Raw genomic sequence first — 24,667 nt, forward strand, 5'->3', positions numbered from 1 at the left:
CGCGAGGATCGGCGCATCCGCCGCCAAGCGATGGCAGCCCCGCACGCCACGTCAACCGCCATTCTTCAGCTTGTGCAAGACACCCTGGCTGTTCCAATATCGACCAGAACAATTTCCCGTCGATTGGTTGAAGGAGGCCTGCACTCCCGGCGTCCGCTCAGAAGACTACCATTGACTCCACAGCATAGACGTGCACGCCTGGCATGGTGCCGGGCTAGAGCGACTTGGATGAGGGAATGGCGGAATGTCGTGTTCTCAGATGAGTCACGCTTCTGTTCTGTCAGTGATAGTCACCGCAGACGAGTGTGGCGTCGGCGTGGAGAAAGGTCAAATCCGGCAGTAACTGTGGAGCGCCCTACCGCTAGACAACGCGGCATCATGGTTTGGGGCGCTATTGCGTATGATTCCACGTCACCTCTAGTGCGTATTCAAGGCACGTTAAATGCCCACCGCTACGTGCAGCATGTGCTGCGGCCGGTGGCACTCCCGTACCTTCAGGGGCTGCCCAGTGCTCTGTTTCAGCAGGATAATGCCCGCCCACACACTGCTCGCATCTCCCAACAGGCTCTACGAGGTGTACAGATGCTTCCGTGGCCAGCGTACTCTCCGGATCTCTCACCAATCGAACACGTGTGGGATCTCATTGGACGTCGTTTGCAAACTCTGCCCCAGCCTCGTACGGACGACCAACTGTGGCAAATGGTTGACAGAGAATGGAGAACCATCCCTCAGGACACCATCCGCACTCTTATTGACTCTGTACCTCGACGTGTTTCTGAATGCATCGCCGCTCGCGGTGGTCCTACATCCTACTGAGTCGATGCCGTGCGCATTGTGTAACCTGCATATCGGTTTGAAATAAACATCAATTATTCGTCCGTGCCGTCTCTGTTTTTTTCCCCAACTTTCATCCCTTTCGAACCACTCCTTCTTGGTGTTGCATTTGCTCTGTCAGTCAGTGTATATCAGCATACAGTTATAAATGAGGAAGGAGCCACCACTCTGCATCAAGAAATACTTACATACAACCAAGACCACAACCTCCTCCAATACTTAAAGATAATATTCCACTCACAGCTGCAAATACTTACCTCTGTCTATATAACTGGATTTTGTTAACAACAGAGGCTTTTCACCACACATACAAGTGGAGACATTTAAATATACAATAATTCTTCCAAAGAGAACTACAGCATTGCCTATGAACACAAGCACTGATTTATTTACAACATTGGACTCAAAACGAGAACATAAATACACGCAAGACGCATACGTTCATTTCTATGAAATGTTTTATATTCTTTATCTTAAAGGATTTTAACATGTACTGTGTATTTTAATGTGTGATTTTAACAGATACTGTGTATTTTAATGTGTTTGATGTATTTGTAATTTACATTCAAGCTTAAGTTAGGTTCCACAAACAAATTCTAGTCTTAAGGAGACAGCTCTATACCTAAGTATCTGAATTATAATATACAACCATTTTACACTCAACATGCCCAATTGGGACATTTTGACATGATGCTTCCCCATCGCATCTCCCTTTAGAATAAGGCATACTAACTAACGCTTGACACATATGTAAAGGTATTCATGTACAGCTGATGATGACTATTTAAAGTTAAAACTGGTCCTGTAAGCTAATTCTTACAATAATAAAATTGTATTGATAAGTTGGAACCTTTTCTTGTCTATACATAAGTGAACTATCAATACGGAAATGAAACTAGTAATTCAAGATATGTTTGAAGTAAGCGTCAGGTACGCGATGTGTTGAGCCAATGAAACGATAGAGCCACCATTGATATTGCTAGGCATTGGTCTAGGGAAGAGATGGCTCCGATCGAGGATACGATGGCGTCTTCGAGGACGAGTTAATAAAAACGATGACCGCGTCAGTTAGTTACCCTATTATTCGGCGAGATTCTGTGCAGGTAACATCATAAGAAGAAGTTTTTATTTATGCGATTGATCGTGTTGGGACTTTTAAAGTTTTGTTGGAATACGCTCAGTCTGCATTTAATCTATTCAAGTTTTCTAAAACTGGAAGAATGTCATTTAACTTACGATTACCAAAGGGAGAGAACAGTTCCATTTAATCATTTCAAAATGCATAGTCGCCTGCCTGTGTAAATAGTTTTCCAAGGGCATAAACTTTACAATTTCCAGTCCAGCATTTTATAAATAGTAAATATTTGTCCTAGTTACGGGAGTAGATAAGAGAAGTGGTTCCACGACTGAATGGGAACAAGACTGAGGTTACTGCATTCCATCTAAATAATCGACGGATCGAAGTACCTCATAATTACAATCGAATGTCTGACTCGTTGGCTGAATGGTCAGCATACTGGCCTTCGGTTCAGAGGGTTCGCGGTTCGATTCCTGGCCGGTCGGAGATTTTAACCTTCATTGGTTAATTCCAGTGGCCCTGGGGCTGGGTGTTTTTGCTGTCCCCAACATCCCTGCAACTCACACACCACACATAACACTATCCTCCATCACAATAACACGCAGTTATCTACACATGGCAGAAGCCACCCACCCTCATCGGAGGGTCAGCATAACAAGCGCTGAACCCGCCTAGAAATGGCCACACGAAATGATTATTATTACTACAATCCAATATATCTTGAAATCACTCTGGATCGGTCCTTGCCACTCAAACAACAGTGCATCAAGTTATCGAGGAACCCTGGCTCAAGAGTGAATATGCTTCGCAAGATTGCCAGAAGCTGCTGGGGTGCAGACGCTTATACTCTACGTTCTGCTGCACTTGCTATTATGTATTCTGCTGGTGAATAGTGTGCCCCTGTATGGGAAAACAGTGCTCATACCACTAAGACTGACGTGCAACTCAATGAGACCATGAGTGTTTTCACTGGTACTGTTAGATCTGCTCCCACACAGTGGCTACCAGTCCTAGCTAATATCGCTCTGCAAGATCTAAGGAGGAAAGCAGCTAAGGTAAGCTTGCTCAGGATGATCACCTCTGATAAGAACTCTCCGTTGTATGATGCCCAGCAGGATCCACCAAGAACATGTTTGAAATCACACAAGCCACCCTGGGTTGATTTAGAAGGTATCAGTTCTTTCAACATGACCTTCAAGTGGCAACAATGTTGAAACGAACATCGACCCGACAATGCTTACCTGGTTGAAGATCCTACAAAGAAGGTAAAGGGATTCCAACTACCTTGCCAAACGTGGTCGAAGCTGAACTGCATTAGAACGGGTCAAGGGATGTGTGGTCACACCTTAAAGAAATGGGGTTTCCGTACATCTGCTGCATGTGACTGTGGAGTGGAGGGCCAAACCATACAACACACTGTTCAAGAGTGCCCACTTTGTGCATTTATTTATATTTATATATATACACCCCTGGCTGAAGTATTCTAGTAACCGGCAGGTTGATTTTGACCTAGTTTCTATATCGTGACCGAGGGGATGTTTTAGACGACATCCAGAAGCGGAAGCAGCAACGGAAAATACAACCTCACCTTTCTACCCCTCAATGGAAACAAAAGGACTGATCGAAGTCTTTTCTGAAGGCAGCATCATCATCGATATGGCTGGCTAAGAACAAGATGGGGTCGGCTGTTTCCTGAAGATGGGCGGCGATGATTAAGCGAAACAGATGAGTGCAGAGTTTTCAATGTAATTATGTGAGTGTGAACGTGTTTAATGTTGCAAAAGGGGATAGGTTAGTTTTGATATTTAATTTCAGTAGATGTAGCTTTGTTTGAAAATACTACGTCCTATTTAAAGTAAATGATAGGAAGCTTGTTAATGTTGTTACGGGGCTACCCGTGGATCAGCAGAGGTGAAAGACGGTGCCGGGGTGAATAGGTCTAAGTACAAATTCATGAATGGATTTAAAACTTTAACAAAGGTTATATTTCTTTGGAATTTCAAAAATCAACAACAAAATTTTAACAACATTTCACTTAGTTAAATAACGATGACATTTCAGGTACCATGACAAGGTTTATACAAGGCAAGAACATCCAAAATTTAGTGACTGTTTAATAATCAGGGCTTCCAGCCCCTCGCTTCACAATTATTGAGCAGCTCAAAATTTACAAAGACACAATTTTACTTGAGGACAGAAATCCCCTAATACATGGAGCCCTTACTCCAACAATTACAATATCAGGCCTCCCAGAGGCACTTTTCAACTCTAGAGAAAGAGCAAACGTGCTCTCACTTTTCCACGCCTATACAAGGCGACACCAAAAATATCTTACACACTTTTGGCCTTCCATGGCCCAACTTACAAAAATTTGAAACAGGGGTATCGCGTACCCAATCTACCAGGCCTGAAACTCAAATTGAATGGAGGCGTGTACTTGCACTCCTAAATATCCATTCTTAAAACCTAAAAGGCACTAGGCCGATGAAACAGGGGCTATTCCCAAACTGTGGAGGTGACTTGTATAAAAATAATTTAAGACACTACGGAAAGGAAGAAAACCAGTTACAAAACGTAGTCACCTCAAACCAATATGAAGGGGAGCTCAAGAGGGTAAATCACTCTCTATCCCCGAATTACAGTTACAGATTTTATGAAATTTTCACATTAGCCGGCAGAACTTACATATTAGAGAAGTTGGTTACATATTAAAATTTCGGACTTATCCCTCGGGTTAAACTGCGGAGCTAGCAAGAAAGAAAGATGTTAAACGGCCATTACCTTGCTGAGAAACTGCTGCCCGGGAAAGAGGCGCCTCCTGCCTCCTGCTTGACGCACACACTAAGTTAGATGACGATCAAATGGCCAAGAGACGTGAAAATCTGCATTTTATAAACCCTCGGGGAAAGTTCGAGACCTTTCAAGACACACCCACAGGGTTTTATTGGTGGATATGAAAGTTACACACAGAATCGAAGAAGAAGCCTGTGATAGGCTGAAAATTAATTACAGAAATTCATTATTGGCTAAATTCAAAACTGGCGGAAAGAAAGATCAATATTGCCAACCCAAAATTAATGAACATAATTTAGTAAAAAAATAACTTATGAATACAAAACTTCTTCAAAAAAGTTCTTTCACTTCACACCAGGGTGCATGATTATAGTTTTCTAGCCGTGACATCTATGTGAGAGTGTCCAAACTTCTTGATGAACGGAAAACAAAAACAAGTTGAAATTCACTAACAAAAACAAGTTGAAATTCACTAAGTACTGGAAAATTCACAATAACAAAATTATGGTAGTGACATCTTCTGAGTAAATGTTTAAATGCTTCAAGTTCAGTTTTTCTCCTGCAGAGGAGTTCTTTTAGGCACAAGATTTAAATGTGCGGCGTAGAGATGTACCTACCGGTACAGACCTCCCCCCACCCCCCCAATGTCCGTCTAAGGGGTGACACAGATGAATTTTGAAAAAAAATTATTTCACTTTGGAGAAAACAAAAGCAAATTTCAAAGTTTTTTCTTGATGGGTGGAAACCTGTTAAACTTCAGCTTTAGAGTGTCTTTGCTGCCTTAAATGCATGTGAATATTTTTGACGGCAAGTCCTGCCGCCACTGCCGATATCCAGCTGAGGTCGCCCGGACCCCTCAAGTACCCTCAGATACACCTCCCGGTACAAATGTAAATATAATTGTAACATAAATGTGGATCGTTTCCATGAGGTCGCAGCTTGCTTTCTTAGATTTTATTCTGATTTATTTAGCTGAGTGTTTAGCGTCATTTCTTTTACGAGTCAGTCTTTTTATTTCAGCCTTATAAATATTGTTTTGATTTGTTTTGCTTTGATGTTGGAGATGCAGTGTACCTCTCGGGGCTTAATTGTAAATGTAAATAAGGATTCAAATTAAAGTCAGGAAGGACTAGATTAAAGTATCATTAATGGGAGCTCAATCGATTGTCAATATGGCAATTTCTTAGTTTCAGTTTATCATATTTATTACAGAGTTGGCCATTTTATTATTCATGTTTACTTTCAGTACGAGTGCTTTGATTTGTGACCAGCGCGGTCTTGTTTCTTTTCATGCGAGCGATTGTTAGATGACGTCCTTCTTATTTCTTCCGTTTTTATGCAACTTTTGGACATGAGATTTTATTTAGTGTGATTTGGTGTAAGAGGACGCGTTCCTCATCTGAAAGGCCTGCATTTTCTTATTTATGTGACTTGCCTCGGGTAGACTGTTGAGCAGCGTGTGTAAAGGGTTGGACCCTGTGGTTTTGGTATTTGCTGCTTTATTTTTGGGAGACGTAGATCTCCGCTTTGAGTCATCCCGCCATGTGTTGGCGAGGCTGATATGTTTGTCTACCGAGGAGAGTTTTATTTGAGTGGCCTAATCTTTGTGATTTTATTGATTCTGTCCATGTCTCTACAGTTGTTGCAGTTGACGAGAATTTTATATCGCGACGTTTGTTCGGATTTTCTTTTATGATATAACCGCACTGAGGAATATTTTGTGTAATGTAACCTTTTCCAGGATACAACATTGAATTAAGTGTTGAAAGGTAAAGCCTACTCTGTCATTTTTTTAAAATTTGTGTCACGCAATTTCATTTCAGGAATCCACGATGATTTGTGCGTGATATTTTAAAGTCCACCTGTTTATTGATTTTGTGCCATATACTTTATTTCATGATCCTACGTTGAATAGGAAGTGTTGCTTAACGTGTAATTATGTTTCCTTTTATTTCCATTGAGGCTTTGAGTGGATGCGAGTTGCGTGAATGCCACATGCTTTTCCTGGTGAGCCCTGGAAAATATGATATCATGTTTTTGTTTCTTTGAATGTATATATTTTGCCATTTATATTTTTTTGATTTTTGTGTGGTTCCTATCCACATAGTTTGTTATGCTCATGAAATTGCTCATGACTCGTGGTGTATATATATTTTGTACGTAGGATGTTTTACCACTCAGCGTGTTATATATATTGTACAGTTAGGTTAGATATTCCCCCCCCATTTTGTGCATTAGATCACGTCTTTTCTTAAGGTTAGGGACCTCACTGCAATGTCAAGTGTGCAGAAATGAGGAACGTACTCATCTACAGTTAAAAGTGTTCATAAAAAGTAAGCCACGAGCGTAGTGCGAGCACCCAAGCCCATGTGTTCAAATTAATGAAACTTCAAGATTTGATTCGATACGTCAAGTATGTGTGTGAGAATACATTGTAAATTTGTAATATATTCTGATTCTCAAGATAGACTTTATCAAGCTGAAAAAAACAACAATCTGAGTCATGTAAAATCTGGATTACTTGATACTTTTGCTGTATTTAAATATTTATCTTGTTTATTTTTAATAAACAGATTTTCCTCCAAAACTGACGTCATGCTTCGCCTTGCTTTATTTGTAGTTTAAATTGACCTCACCGTGTCCGTATTTACTTATATGTTCTCCATCTAAATCTAGGGTGTATGTATTTTAGGGCATTATTTTAACATAGTTTGGACTGAGCACGCCTGGGATTGGCTGACTAGTGTGGGGAAAATTACCATGATGGTAGAAATGGGAACAATATTTCCAAACCCCCCTTAGAAATAAAAAACGATGCCAGGTATGAAATAAAAAAGATATTACCAACAGTAACCAAGGAATTAAATAAAACTTCAGATTCCAACCACACAAATCTAATTCAAAGATTGAAAACTAAAATTAATTACAATATCATATTAGTAACTAAAGCGGACAAAGGAGGAACCACAGTTTTATTAGACAGAAGTGATTATATTACAAAAACAGAAAACATTTTTGCAGATTTTCAGAACCGGTAGTCAACAAGGACCCTACTACTACAGTTCAACCAAATTTAAAGACATTAATAAAGAGTTCAACTTTCTTACTCAATGAGCAAGAGCAGCAAGAACCAATACACATGATCCCTAATATTCCCACGGCCATAGCCTTACCTAAATTACACAAGAAAGACACACCCATGAGTCCCAATATCAATTGCAGAAACAGCCCAACCTATAAGACTTAAAAGTACATTCATCATTTTCTCAAAAGACTTTATAGATTTAACAACAAATCCCCGGTAAAGAACTCGGTTGACTTTTGTGGAATTTTAAAGAAATTCACCTTACTGCCCAACCACTTAATGTGCTCTTATGATATTACAAACAGGTATTCTAACGTGCTGACAAAAGAAACAGTAAACATTATTAAGGAAAACCTTTCCAAACCCAGTAATCTAATCACGCTTGAAATAGACGAGTTTATTAAGATTCTGAACTTTGCATTAAAGAACAACTATTTCACTTTCAACGGCAACATTTATCACCAATATGGCCTAGCAGTGGGTGATCCATTGTCAGGCATCTTGGCCGACATATACATGAATTCATTAGAACACCACAAAATAACGTTAAAAATAAAGGGACTCAGCCTGTGGCTTACGTACGTAGGCGATTGTTTTGCAATAATTCATAATAATCTTAACAACAGGGACAGTATTTTAGATTTTTTTAAACACCCTCGACCAAGTTCACCAAGGAGGACGAGGTCAACATATATATCAACTTTTTTGACATCACGGTAACACGCAATAAGAATACATTCGATTTCCAAATTTTTAGAAAACTTACTCATACCCCACTAACAACAAAAATTCATCAGGACCCACTAACTCGCACAAACAGGCTACCTTCTACAGTTTAATTTACAGAGCCTTAAAATTCCCTCTATGACCTAAGAACTTAAAAACAGAAATCAATTATGTAAAGAATTTGATAAAACGTAAGGGTTTTAAAACAGAAATAGTCAACCGAATAATTAACAAGATTAAACTTAAATTAGCAACAAACTTCGTCCCAGATAAACCAAAAAAATCCAGGTATTTACCAGGTAACAAATGCCTTAAAAAGGCAAAATATCAACATTGCCTCTAGGACAACAATCACTAACCGCAACCTGTTTCTCAATCCCAACACACACAACTCAAACAGTAGCATCTATTCATGTTCAGGCATATACAGACTCAAATGCACCTAATGTGACGTTTCGTATATCAGACAAACAGGCAGGAGTTTCTTTACAAGATATCAAGAGCACTATAATGCCAATAATCACAACAAGTTCTCAGCCATGAGTTCTCACATGAAGGGTACAGGGCATTGTTTCACAACTATCGAACAGGACCTTACAATTATCAATAGATTTTTGCAATAAAACCAGGGAAATGCAAATAGAACAATACCATACCATTGCCTCATTCGACATAACCAATATGTACCCTAGCATTCCTACCATAAAAAACCATAGAAATTATTCAATCCAATCTCAAAAATCATAGTAAATTAAGCAAACTAGAAATTGAAGAATTCATTAAATTACTAGAATTTGCCACTAACAATAACTATTTCAAATTTCACGACACAATTTACCAACAACAAGACCTTCCAATGGGATCACCTGCTTCCGGTATATTAGCTGAAATATACATAGATCACCTAGAACACACTTTCATTAACAAAACAGACGGCATATTCTTCTGGTGTAGATTTGTTGACGACATATTTGTCGTCATCAACAATAGACATACTAACGAAAACCTCTTACTGGAAGAATTAAACACAATAGACCCGAACATAAAATTCAAAAAAGAAACTGAAAACAACCGGAAATTAAATGACCTTGATCTGACTATATCCCGGCAGGAAAACCACCTATCATACAAAATATACCGGAAACCTTCACATAGAATGAACACAATCAAAATAGACTCCATCCACCCCAATACTCATAAAAAAAGCAGCGTACTACAGTATGATCCGCAGAGCCTTCAACATACCATTATCAAAAACTGATTTTAATGAATAAATATGATTAATCCACAAGATAGCTAAAAATAATGGTTACAAGAAAGAAATGATCAATACTATCATTCAAAAAATCAAATCTCTACCAAAAACTAGATTAACGAAAATAGACAAACCTAAAAAAAGACAACGCACTATTTACTTTCAATAATACGCATATATATCCACTAACTAATATATTCAAGAAACACAACCTAAAAATAGCTTTCAAGACATCACACAATAGCACTAATATCTTACATAATAACAAGACAATCATTAATACTAATAAATACCACCACTCAGGAATATACCGTATTAAATGCATCAACTGCGAAATAAGTTACATAGGACGTACCGGTAGGAATTTTGCAATCAGATATAATGAACACGTCAATGCCGTAAAACATAATCACTTCTCCGCAATAGGCCAACACATTAATGAATATAAACACAATTTTACGAACATTGAGAATGACATGAAAATACTTAACATAAACCCCAAAGGCCCCTTACTTAATATAACAGAAGAACTATACATATCACTAGATCAATATACCAATCCTAATTACAATATAAACGAAATTACAGAAAAAACCAACACCATATTCAGCAAAGCCATCCCTGCCTTAAAAAACTATTATCTTAAAATAATCAACAAACACGTTCAACACGCGCCATTGCACAGATCATTGATAGGCCCAACTCCACCCCTACTCCTACGACAATAACTCTCCCTACCCACCCCTCCATTCCCCTTACAGCAGCGGACACTAGCACCAAAAGAACACGATACAGTACATGCCAGGCAGCCAAAGCTAGCACAACCCAACCATAGCAGCAATAGTAAGTATTCTACTGGAAACACATACACAAACGAGCATTCTTCAGATCATAAATTTCTACCTTTCGTTTCTTACAGACACATATCAGCAACTATAGACCAGAAAAGACCTACCATTCTGCATTTGACACTTACCGCAAAATATACTAGATCCAATACTTCTGGCAATATTTGACCACAACTGCACATAACTACCTCTGGCCATACATCAAACTTGTTATTAACTTTGAAGAAGTCCATCAATTAAACTAATGAATAAGCATAATTCATAGTAGGACTAAAATAAGAACCTTGCTCACGAATGAAATACGGACATTCTCCATTCACACTGGAAAACAAGAAAATTCGACGAATCCAAGACGCCAAACTCAATTTAACAAAGTCTTCCTATTTATTGTAACAGATTTTAACACGAACTGTATATTTTAACATGCTATTCAACATGTACCACATATTTTAAAAATGATAATATATCTGTATATTTAATAATAATTCACATACACGATTTTTAGGCCTAAAAATTTCACCCACAGTTATTTTAGATTGTATAGACAGGGTGAAGCGTAATTCGTGCACTCGGGCGTCGCAGCGCGACTCCTCACATGCCAGCAATAAAAAAATGTCTCGCAAATTTTCGTCTTGCGAGTATATCCGGCAGAAATACGACGTTGAAGAGTAGCAATCTGGCAACACTGTAACCACATGTAGGGTAACTACCTCTGCCAGCAGAAGTTAGTCGTACTGTACAGTTGGTGCAGTGGATAGAGTTTTGGGTTAGCATGCAGGAGGTCGAGTGGTCGATCCTGGGTTGAGGCGTATGTTTTTTATTTCGCAAATGTAGTCCAGGTGGTATGGTATCTGGCATCTTAATCGTCAACAGCGATTGCAGTGGGTCCTCTAGAAACCATTTGCACTTACATACTACGATCCTAGAAATGGACGAACAATCGTTTTCATTGGTCAGCTTTGAAAGGCACCCTTTCCACGTCGTGGGCATGAATTTATTCGCACCACTTCATCTACTAGATGTGAATCCTGTTTTCTTTGTACCCTCCTCCAGTGGTCTCATAGATTAGTACCAACCATTATTCTTGCCTCGTTCAGGTCCATTACATTTCGTTAGGGCCTTACGTTACCAACGTGCTCTGCGAATAATGTCCAAACTCGGTTACAATTTGTATGTGTTATCACCATGGTCCCAATAATTCTGCCTTTCAACATTGCGACTGGTAACCGCATGCTGTTTAGTACGTATCTCAATGTATTATGATTATTATTATTATTATTATATCGATGGGATTGTGGAAACATCATGTCTATTACTGTTAGGGAAACAGTGTAATTCGAAACCGGCCATTTCACCATTTCGGGATGAATCATGCAGAACAATATCTGTCAGAGAGGTAATGCGCGTTAGGTGGAACAGCGCGCAAAACTGACGGCATGTTTAGTACGTAGTGTATGCGCTGTCCACCAGACAGGGACTAGTGGCGAGCGGAGTAATGTGCCCATGACAGACTCCAATGTACATGCGTACATGTATCCAATGTCCGTCTTATAAACTTCTAAATCACTGTGGCAGACGTATGGCATACACAAACGATGAATATGTGGATATGCTTCTGGTCCTTGGTGCATCTGATAACCGGGCTGGTGTTGCCGCTCGTGAATATGCTGCTAGATATCCTCGTCGACGCCATCCAGATAAAAATGTGTTTCGTCGTCTGGAGGTGCGCCTTCGGGAGTCAGGTTCTCTCCTTCCACCATCACGTGACAGAGGTCGTCCACGGACTCGCCGTACTCCAGCTACTGAGGAAGCTATTCTGGAGGTCATACACCAAGAACCTCAGCGAAGTACACGTAGCGTAGGAAGGCAGTTGCGTGTCTCGCAACGTATGGTCGTTAACGTGCTGCACAAGCATGGGCTGCACCCCTATCATTATTCTTGCACGCAACACCTGCATCCTGCAGATCGCCATCGGCGGGTGCAATTCTGTGAATGGTTCCAACAACAACAGGAAGCCAACGATGACTTCGTGAACACGGTACTATGGTCGGATGAAGCAGCATTCACTCGTGAGTGTGTCTTCAATTTGCACAATACCCACCATTGGTGTGAGGTTAACCCGCACGTCACTCGCGACCGTGGATATCAAGTTCGCTTTGGTATCAACGTCTGGGCTGGAATATTGGGCGACAGGTGTCTGGGCCCCTACATGTTGCCTCACCGGTTGACTGCAGGAAGGTATCATGCATTCCTCTCAAACTATCTGCCTGATGCGCTGGAAGATGTTCCACTACATGTTTGGCAGAGGATATGGTTCCAACATGATGGTGCACCTCCACACTCTGGAAGTAATGTGCGAAAGTATTTGGACAGAACTTTTCCAGGGAAATGGCTCGGACGTGGAGGTCCAGTTGTATGGCCACCGCGTTCACCTGACCTAACTCCCCTGGATTTCTTCCTGTGGGGACACCTGAAGGAGCACGTGTACTCTACTCCGCCGACAAATGTGGAAGAATTGGTAGCGCGTGTTGATGCTGCTTTTGTTACTGTGGACACAGCTATGCTGCGAAGGGTTCAGAGCTGTATGATCCGGCGGGTTGCGCAATGTTTGGACGTGCAGGGAGGTCGCTTTGAGCATCTGTTGTTCTGAGGACAACGTATTCTGTTGTGAAGGTCATGCGGTCATTAATATGGACCAGTATTAGTGCTAATGTGCTACATCTGCGCGATCATATTACATGTAGTATGGTGGCGTCTCCGAAAAAGTAGTTCGTGGGACGTGAAACAAGTAACATTATTATTATAATGTGGTATGTAAATGACAACTGGATGTTGTGTTATTGTACTGTGCTATCATATTTAGCATATCGAAAGTGATATTATTTGTGTAGTTATTCTGTCCTATGACTGGTCATTTGTTTCAGCTGTCTATTTCTTATTAGTCTAACCAGGTATTTGTTGTTTCAGCGTTACAAAATGTTGTAAATGTAGGATACAAGTGACCTCAGAAACGGTGTATTACTGTATTACAGTAGGTAATGTCAGACGGAAATTAGCAAATAAAAAATGCGCCTCAACCCAGGATCGAACCATCGACCTCCTGCATGCCAACCAAAAACTCTACCCACTGCACCAACTGTACAGCACGACGATAACGTGCTGACAGCGGTAGTTATCCAACATATGGTTACAGTATTGCCAGGTTGCTACTCTTCAACATCCGTTTTCTACCGGATATACTCGCAAGACGAAAATTTGTAAGATACATTTTTTTATTGCTGGCATGTGAGGAGTCACGCTGCGACGCCCGAGTGCGCGAATTATGCTTCGCCCTGTATAGTCAATTTTAACTTTAAGTATGCCCAATTAGAACGTAAGACATACTCTATATCATGACTTGTATAATGGACAAGGCAAATCAATAAAACTTGACTTATGCGAAGGTAATAGTGTACAGCTGAGGATGACCGTATGTAAAAAGTTCGAAACCGGTACTGTAGATTGAATTTTTATATAAATAAATTTGTATTGAAAAGGTGGAAACTTTCTTGTCTATAACATACAACATCTGTCAATACGGAAAATGAAACTGATAAAAATAAAAATAAACCTCTAAGATCAGACGTAAAGTCAGGATTGCTTCACGTGTTCCTACATTTCTTCTGAAGCCAAATTGATCTTCTCCCAACTCAGCTTCAACTTGTTTTTCCATTCTTCTGTAAACAATATGTGTTAAAATTTTGCAGGCATGAGATACTAAACTAATGGTGCTATAGTGTTCACACCTGTCAGCACCGGCTTTCTTGGGAATAGGTATAACAACATTCTGCCGAATATCGGATGGGACTTCTCCTGTCTCATACACCTTACACACTAAATGGAATAACCTTGCCCTGCTGGTTTCTCCTAAGGCACTCAGTAATACTGAGTGAATGTCATCAATTCCAGGTGCCTTGTTCCTATTTAGGTTGCTCACAGCTCTGTCAAACTCTGACCTCAAAATTGGGTCTCCCATTTCATCAGCATCAACAGCCTCTTCTTGTTCCAGAACCAAATTATCTACATCTTCACCTTGATACAACTGTTGGATATGTTCCTGCCCTCTTTCTGCTTTGTCTTCTTTCCCTAGAAGTGACTTTCCATCTGAGCTCTTAATATTCAAACACCTAGATTTCCTTTCTCCAAAGGTTTCCTTGACTTTCCTGTGTGCAACCTCTACCTTTTCTAGTACCATACAAGCTTCGACATCCATGCACTTCTCCTTCAGCCAGTCTTCCTTAGCTACCTTGCACTTTCTATTCAGTTCATTCTTTAATCGCCTGTATTCTTTTCTGCCCTCTTCATTTCTAGCATTCTTGTATTTTCGTTGTTCATCAATCAGGTCTAGTATCTCCTGAGTTATCCACTGCTCCTTAGTTGATCTTTCCTTCCTTCCTAACATTTCTTCAGCACCTCTGCTGACTTCATTTTTCATGACTATCCACTCTTCCTCTATTGTGTTTCCTTCAGCCTTTTCATTTAGTTCTTTTGCAACATATTCCTTGAAACTATCCGTCACGCTGTTTTCTTTCAACTTGTCTACATCCCATCTTTTTGCATTCTTTCCTTTCTTCAGTTTCTTCAGTTTCAGATGGCATTTCATGACCAACAAGTTGCGGTCAGAGTCCACGTCTGCTCCTGGGAAAGTTTTGCAATCCAACACCTGGTTTCTAAATCTGCCTAATCATAATGAAATCTATTTGATACCTTCCAATGTCTCCAGGTTCGTCCACGTATAAAGCCGTCGTTTGTGGTGTTTGAACCAAGTATTGGCAAAGACTAAATTATGATCACTGCAGAATTCAACCAGCCGACTTCCCCTTTCGTTCCTTTGTCCCAATCCAAATTCTCCTACTGTATTATCTTCTCTGCCTTGACCTACCACTGCATTCCAATTTCCCGTCACAATTAGATTCTTGTCACCTTTTGCATATTGTATTAAATCTTCTACCTCTTCATATATTCTTTCGATTTCCTCATCATTCGCTGAGCTAGTAAACATATAGACCTGCACTATTGTGGTGGGCATTGGTTTGGTGTCTGTCTTAACGACAATAATTCTTTCACTATGCTGGCTGTAGTAGCTTACCCGCTGCCCTATTTTCTTATTCATTATTAAACCAACTCCTGCATTTCCTCTGTTTGATTTTGTGTTGATAATTCGGTAGTCGCCTGACCAGAAATCCTGTTCTTCCTGCTGACGTACTTCACTTATACCAATTACATCTAACTTTAGTCTGTCCATCTCCCTTTTCAGATTCTCTAATCTACCACAACGATTCGAAATTCTAACATTCCACGCTCCTACTCGCAGAATGTCAATATCCATCTTCCTGATGATCACCCCCTCTCGTGTAGTCCCCACCCAGAGATCCAAATGGGGGACTAATTTACCTCCGGAATATTTTACCCGGAGGAAGCCATCATCAGTGCATCATTCATACAGAGAGAGCTGCATGTGCTCGGGAGTTAGTTACAACTGTAGTTTCCCTTGCTTTCAGCCGTGTAGCAGTATCAACACAGCAAAGCCATGTTGAGTATTAGTACAAGGCCATATCAGTCAATCATCCAGACTACCACCCTTGCAACTTCCGAAAGGCTGCTACCCCCCTTCCGATGAACCATTCGTTAGTCTGGTCTCTCCACAGATACCCATCCGTTATGGTTGCACCTGCGGCTCAGCTATCTGCTTCATTGGGACATGCAAGCCTCCCCCACCGCGGCAAGGTCATATGGTTCGCAGGGGATGACTCTATGATAATAGTCAGGTAAAGGCTTCCACTATCTGTAACCTCGGCACTTTATGGGGTGGAGTGGTTAGCTCTACGCCCGGTCACCTTTGCCCTCAGGAATTAATCTGCTCCCCTTTTTTGGTGTAGGCTGAGTGAACCTCAGGACCATATGCACCTCCAGAATTGGAAATCTTGTTTCTTAAATTTTTCGACTTCCTGGCTGGGAATCGCACCCATTTCCTTCCTGGTGAACTGCTATGAAAGAGGCCTATTATAAACTTTCTAGAAAAATATTTAACATCCTTTTTAAATGATTAAGCCACTTATTTTTTTGATGCTAATGGCTTTACGTCGCACCGACACAGATAGGTCTTATGGCATTGATGGGATAGGAGAGACCTAGGAGTTTGAAGGAAGTGGCTTCAGGGCTGCCGACAGTGGGATTTGAACCCACTATCTCACGGATGCAAGCTCACAGCCGCGCGCCCCTAACCGCACGGCCAACTCACCCGGTATTAAGCCACTTAAGGTTCATTGTTATCATTCTACGACTTCAAATTTGGGTTGCCTTTAACCAGATTCCATTCATTTTGATTTTGTACCTCAAGGCCATAATTTTAGCCATAGACTTTCGTATCGTTTACGTAAATAAGGACAGTTTGGCTACTTTAAAAATGTTTTAAGGATTTCATTGTAAGATTGCACCAACATTACTCATTTATCTCGTACATATTTTTAAACATGTTTTAATTGTGTGAATTGTATTTTGGGAACTTATAACAAGTTTTCCTCATTTTTATAACACATATTTCTTTATGTAACACTTTGACTAGAGTAATCAGGATCCTGATCTTTATCTTGTAGGCATGTGATTACGGCTGATGATGCCCATACAATGGGCAAAACATGTCCCGTTAAATTAGAATGACAAGATGTAAATCTTAATTTTTAAGAACCCATTGTGTATTGAATAGGTGGATCTCAATAAACTTTTGGATCATTTTTAAATTAATCATTCAGACTCATCAAAAAAGTCTCACAAATTAAAAATGCATCACCGCAGAAACATGGCATCTCTTTTCTGGTGCCTTATATGAGTCTTAATAATTGAATTCATGCCTTGATGCACCACTGATGCCCATATTGCCACTCTTGGACATCTTTGATAGGCTGTTCAGAACCGTCCCATAGATGTACTCTCTCTGCAAATTGTTCTCCTCCATGAAAATGTTTGATCCCGTACTTCCAGAGGAGCACAGGACTTGCCTTTGAAATTTCATTGAAAGACTTTTTCACTCACACCCTGCAGTTCGGACAACACACTGTCAAATTTTTACCTACTTCCTTAGATGAAGGAGCAGCTCTCTAGAAAACAATTTGACAATGTTGACAACGGGAAGAGGCTGTCATCGACTGGTTAAATCAACAGGCAGCAACCTTTTATGACAAAATATTTTAACTTGTCTCCTGGTATGAATATTCACGGCAACAGCGTGGAACAATAATTGTTTATTCAGTTTCCTTGATATTACAATACAATTTTTGGTTGTAGGTAATGATGTCCAATTAAGTATATCCACAACACAACAGTCTACAAAGAAAAGTGCCCACCATACACAAATGTCGATAACAGAAAAGACAGCCTAATCCCATGGTCCAATATGTACGTAAACGTCCAACGGAGACCAGAAAATTCCTAATGTCATGGCTGTAGCCTTTAAAAAAATAAAACATCGAACAAGAATGCCATTACATAAACATACCTCAACCAAGAGTACCTCAGGTGGAGCCTGCGTCCGCTCACTAGCACGATTACAGAGATAATAATGCAAGCTTTCGATGGACAATGCAGACCACGCTATGGGCCCCAAACCCAAGCAAGAGTAAGATAGGTAGTCCGCAGCCAATGAACAATTGGGGATTGATCAGTCCATCATTGTTAACCAATAAGGTGACATGAAAACTTGTTGTTTGACTTCTTTGCTTACAGTTCAATGTATTTTCAATATAAACCGTTGTCACACACATGCATGCTTACCCATTCAGTTTGCCAAGTTGCTAAACTAGCTGCAACTTATGTTGCCCCAATAGCTCCAGAACATCTAATCCATTAAAATAAAGAAGGGGCAACTTGAAACTTAACAGTGAAAAAGCTCCCTTTTTATTTAGAAACAGTTTCTTCTTTGCCTCAAGATATTCATTTAAAAAATCTCCTTTCACTTACAAGTTCAAAATCTGCTGCTACCTATCATCATCCTTGTCCTCCTATCTCCATCCACCTTCCCTTGCCCATCATTTTGTCCCCTTCCAGGTTTCTTCTTCGTGCACTCCTCTTTATTGAATTGATCCACCTGGTTCTAGGTCTCCCTCCTGCTCTCTTTCCCTCGAACTTCATCTCTATCATTTATTTTGGTATTCTTATCTACTCCATCTTCTTTACGTGTCCAAATCATCTTGGTTTATTCCTATCAATTCTCTCATTTAGTTTTTCCATTCTGACCTTTCTCACATCTTCATTTTGCAGTCTTGAATTCTCTTCTAATCCCTGTATCTGATAGAATGCACTGCCTTGTTACTTTTGTTAATCTTCATGTCCAGCCTTGTATTGTGCATTAATTCACCCTCTAGATATTTAAAACTGTCAACAATTTCAAGGCTTTGACCACCAGTTTTCACAGTGCCATTCCCTTGTCTGGCTTCCCATGATATCACCATGGTCTTGCTTTTCTCAGCACTGATTTTCATACCATACTTTTCAATTCTCCGCGCATCAAGCTGTCTATGTACTTCTTTACTGTTCATTCCCCAGACCACGATATCATTTGTAAATAGTATTAACTTCATCTCCCTATTCCATTTTGCTTCCTGTGTCTCCTCTACAATTTCATCCATAACCATCAGAAATGAAAGAGGTGACTTAGTCCTGTTTCATTTCTAAACCCTTCTGCCTTTCCAACTGGAGTCTGTGTGCTACTTATGTAGTTGTTGTACATTGCTTGTACCATCTTCAGTTTGTGTACTCAGTCTCTTTTTGACCATGGTTTCCCAAACCTTTTCCCTGGGAGCACTATCGGATGTCTTTGTTAGATCTATGCATGTCGTGTGCAGATCCTTTCCATATTCCAAATTTTTTGCCATTAATTGTCTCATGTTGAAGATTGGACCAACTGTAGATCTCCCACTGCTAAAGCAATACTGTTCCACTTGCAACTCTCCTTCTACCTTTCTTCTCATTTTCCTTTCTAATATCCTTTCTGGTATTTTTGCCACTTGTGATAAGAGTGTGATCCCTTTATAATTATCACACACTTTTTTGTCCCATTTCTTAAAGACTGGTATTATTATTGACTTTCCTCAGCCTTCTGGCACATGTTTCTGTTTCCATATGCACTTGAACAATCTGTACATTCATTGTAGTCCAACCCATATAATGGGAAGGAGATTACTTGGAAAAATATTGAGTGTAGAAGAAACATAATTCTTTCTTCTGTGTAAGTTGCATTGTGTTCGATAAATAATTGTTGAAGAAAAAAATATGGTGCATTAATTTTTGGGCTACCCTCATACATCATTCCGACCATTTCTGTCTCAAAGGTACAAACTATGGTACCACAATATGATTGTATGTTCCAGAATAAATACACATGTTTCTAGATGGCAAGTTGCAATTTCAGTGGTAAGTCACTTGTGCGGAATGGGCAGTAACAAAATTGCCATTTTCTGGAAGGAAATGCTGAGAATGTTGTATGACACTCTCGGGAAGAGTGTCTTTTCATACTGAACTGTCATATGGTAGACAACGACATTTCAGTGGCAACTTGAAATAACCAGCAGCTGGAACCAGTTGGAGTGATCTGTGACTGAACTGATGTGTCGTGTGCAGTAACGCTGTACTGCATGGAAATACCATAATTTTCCATGACAGCCCAACACTGCATTCAGCAGGGGGGGTATACAAAAACTATTCAAGTGGTGGATTTAGAAAATATTGGAACACCCACCATACTCACCATCTCCATGTGATTTTGACTAAAGCCAAAGTCAAGGAATTTTTGTGCAGAAGATCGTTGTAGACTCAAGAAGACATTGCCTGCGCTGTGAAGCATTAGATGTCATGATGGATGTCCATGTTGGTGTTCTACTTTTCTCAAATCATTGACAGCTTGTTGTGCATGGTTTGGGAACTTCTTTGACATGTGCGCTCTGCTTTTGGTTCTATAATGCTGATGTATGTTTCCTGAATAATAATACATATTGCATGAGGCTGTCATTTAAGAAAGATTGCTTGCTTTTTTGTCCTACGCCTGATATACATAATCTGCACTTTTCAAATATTCCACGGAACATTACATGCTCCCTTCCATTCTTATATTTCTATATTTCATATCAGACCTGCATATTTGCAAGAAATAAAGAGTAGTCAGACATTACACCCCCATCCCTTGTATAAACCATCTTAGTCATAAGTGATAGCAGGTAGAAAATCTGTAGAATTGATAACTATTTATTTTCATTTTATTCAGCTTCATGGGCTTTGGTTCATAGGGTCCTGGGTTTGATTCCCTCCTGGTTTTGGGTATTTTAACTGCATTTGGTTAATTCCATTGATTTGGGGATTGGGTGCTTGTGTTTGTCCCAGAACACCCAACTTCCTACACATACCACCACCTGCTACCACAGAACTCACAGTAATGAATACATCCCTCTGCATACGGTTGGCATGAGAAAGGGTATGTGGCTCTAAAATAAGGCCAAGTCCACATGTATGACAGTTCATACCAATGACCCCATTGGAGAGTGGTTAAAGTGTCAAAAGGAAAAGATACTCCTTTTTTTCAGTTTATAAAATAATGTAGTCTAAAAGAAAAAGGATGGCTGTGAAATTATGAAATTATTATATATCTTTTGATTGGTTGTATTTTAGTTTTCAGTTATACTGCAAAGTGAAGAAGAAATAGCACCTGGTTTCCGGCGTTGGACAAACCAAAGTTCTTCTGTCACGAATTATAGCAAGCACCATGAGATGTCCTTCTGTATGAGACGTTCTCGACTCGTCCTACCCATTCCGATGTATGTAACTCCAGCATTTGAAACTGAACTTGGTAAGAGTTTCACCATAATTTGTAGTTTATAGCAAGTATTATCATCACCTTGTTGATCGTATTTTCTAATCCAGCTTTGTTGACATGGTTAATAATACAGCAAAGTGAAAATAACAATTCACAGGAAATTCTTCCTTTGCTGATTTGTCCCTCACCTTTGTAATCATAAAGTTAAGGTCCTTCTGTTGTCTTCTAGATTTGTTTGAACTATTTTTAATACTTCATGGTCATATCTACTAGATTTATGTAGCCAACTAAAAGAAAAATTTACAGTATTGTATCCTTATTTTGTTCTGGAGATGATTAATCAATCAATAAATCAATCAGCCATCATTGCTCTGCATTTAAGATAGCCACCCAGATTGCAGATTCTCTATCAGATTTTACTTACTCTTTTCTTAAATGATTTCAAAGAATTTATGAGCTATTTTTTCCAGATAAGTCCAAAACTCTGTGTTGGTGCCTATCCTAGTATATTTTCTAATTAATATGCCTTTTGAGGTTATAAAAAGTGATAAAGCTATCTGTGAATGAAGAAATTAGAAATTAGAGGACAAGGTATCAATGATATACTGTCGCTTGCAGTACTTATTTACGTTGTCAACAATTTGAGTGTTAATTTGCTTGATACGAAAATGCATATGCCATCAGAGAAGAATTTCAAATTGATTCTTCTACTGAGAGACAAAGATTATTCTGGAGTGAAACAGATGCAGTATAACAGCTAGGTGAGTCATTATCAGAATAATTGTTAGGAGAGAATTGAAATGAATGACCGGGTTATGTTTCTAATAAACTTCTCGAACGGGGTAGGCTATTATATTTAAAAGGGTATGGTAATGAAAAGGTCATTCAAATAAATGTATTTCTAAAACAAGTATTCCACTAACCTACTACACTGGCGTAGCAGGGGGAGAGATGATACTCCCACGTGGCGCGTCCCAGGTGGCGGATAGTGGGGACTTGAGGGAAATAAAATACCTCTTGCGGACCAAACACACAACCCCCTGTGAGTGGGGGACGCAGACGAAGAATACACCCACGGTATCCCCTGCCTGTCGTAAGAGGCGAATAAAAGGTGCGACCAAGGGATGATTGTCTTGCAACCATGAAACTACTTGTGATAAGTACCACAACGCGGAGAATATCATGGGTCGCTTTTACTTGCGCGTAGTACCACTATATTAGGTACCAAATAGGTTTGTGATTAGTAGCACAGTGCGGTCGGCTTTTGCAGTACCTTTGATTAGTACCACCATATGAGCGGGACCATGGGATGATAGCTACCATGGTTCTGCCTTGCGTATGATTAGTACCCACTATATGAAGAACATCATGGGATAGGGAAAGGTCCCTGTGGTTAGTACTCTTATGTGCTGAACACCATAGGGTTGTGTTGCCTGTAAATGGTGCCGCAGTGTGAGGAAAACCATAGGTCTGTAGTATACGTCGAATTTCATAACCTGTGAGTAGTACCATAATGTGTGGAATACCGTGAGTCTCTGCTACTTTTGATTAGTACTGCAGCATGACAAATACCATGGTTCTAAATTCCTAGCAATAAGTACCGTTATGAGGGGCCGATAACTTGGATTTTGGACCCCCTTTAGACTGCAAGGTTCATCGTTTCAATGTTATGCTATAGCAGCAGTCCCTTGGTCAGTAATCATATTGTTTTACGTTAGAATCTGTGAATGTAAGGCATTGCGGGTCGCATCCACTGATTGTTTTAAATTCATGTCCATCCATTCATTCTTCGTCCTCACATTTTGAATTCTGGTCAGTGGAAAATTTTGGACTTTTAATTTGTTTTGTCATTCTATTTCGTCTCATTTCGTACCATTAGGGGCCGATGACCTCGATGTTAGGCCGCTTTAAACAGCAAGCATCATCATCATCATCAAAACAAGTATTGATTTATAGGAAGAAGGATTATGGACTGGAATAATTTACCAAGGGTGCCTGCCCACTACTATATCTACACTAATTTGATAAATTTCCAACTTCGTTGAAGTCATTTAAGACAAGACTAGGTAAACAATTCATAAATAATCTGCCACTTGGACAACAGCCCTAAATTCAGATCATTGGTGATTGACTGAATTTAATTGAATTTAAACTACGACTCTGTGAAACGCATCAGATATTACCACGAGGACTGTTATTTTAGAATGCAATCCTGTCTTACCTATTTCCTCAACCCTACTAGTTGATAGAAAAGACGTATATTTTGAATTTTTCACATATTGCTTGTCCAGATAGACATTTCTAGATAGCATTGGTTCTATTACCGATACCCAAAGAAAAGTGCTCTGTACGTTATTATTACAACTTACAAATTCAATATGGTAATCAGAAGGTTATATTTATGTACCACAAGCTTGTTTACATTCAAGCGATGCTTCGGCCATGTTTTTTTTGTATTAACGTCTGATCAAAGAGAATTAGTAAGAGGCGACTCTCAACATTATTTTTCACTTCTGTACGCAACGGCTGCTGCAGAGATTGCTGGGAGCTGCCGTAAAGATTGCCTGGAATTGCACGCTAGCGTCTGTGGCCATCAGGAGGTCTGAACTAAATTACCGGGCGGGCGATTTAAATCGACTAGCACGACGGGTACCCAGGTTCTCATCCTCCCCCTCACACTTAAATATTATGTTACATATATTCATTTCTTTGTTTTCATTTCTTTCAAATCTTTCCCTTCATTTTCTTTTCTTTCTGTTACCTTTTTCTGAAAGACTTCATTCTGAACAATGATACACCTGGAGGTTGGCCTGTGCTTTATTATTAATAATATTTTTGTTGGAGGAAAGCTTACCAGCCTGTGCTGCTTATTATAATTTTATTTTTACTAATTCACAAACTCATGAAGGATGGGAGTGACCGGCCTGGCCTGTGCTTTTTTTTTTTTTTTTTTTCTGCTGGGGAAGAAAGAAACTAACTCACAAAGGGAGGAAGGAAGGAAATAAGGAAGTGACCAGAAGGTGAATGGGATTGGCAATCCTTATCACAGATTAAGAACTACGACAGAAATAGACACTAACATCACCTCGTACGTCAGTCCTCTTTAACACTATTTAAGTCAACCTCAACAGTCAGTAGTACCATGTTATTGCCACTTATGCAGGAAATGAAATATAAATACATTGTAAGAAAGAAAGCCACATACAGG

General features: G+C 39.8%; 1 protein-coding gene across 1 annotated transcript in view; it reads left to right on the forward strand.

Moving 5' to 3' along the window:
• Positions 1-24,667, forward strand: part of LOC136862699 (RAB6A-GEF complex partner protein 2) — a 205,858-nt gene that overhangs the window by 128,572 nt on the left and 52,619 nt on the right. The window contains exon 7 of the mRNA XM_067138904.2: positions 21,315-21,492. Within this exon, the coding sequence (XP_066995005.2) occupies positions 21,315-21,492 (178 nt within the window). The remainder of the gene's footprint in view (positions 1-21,314; positions 21,493-24,667) is intronic.

This window comes from Anabrus simplex, chromosome 2, assembly GCF_040414725.1.
Source record: "Anabrus simplex isolate iqAnaSimp1 chromosome 2, ASM4041472v1, whole genome shotgun sequence".
NCBI classification, from domain to species: domain Eukaryota; kingdom Metazoa; phylum Arthropoda; class Insecta; order Orthoptera; family Tettigoniidae; genus Anabrus; species Anabrus simplex.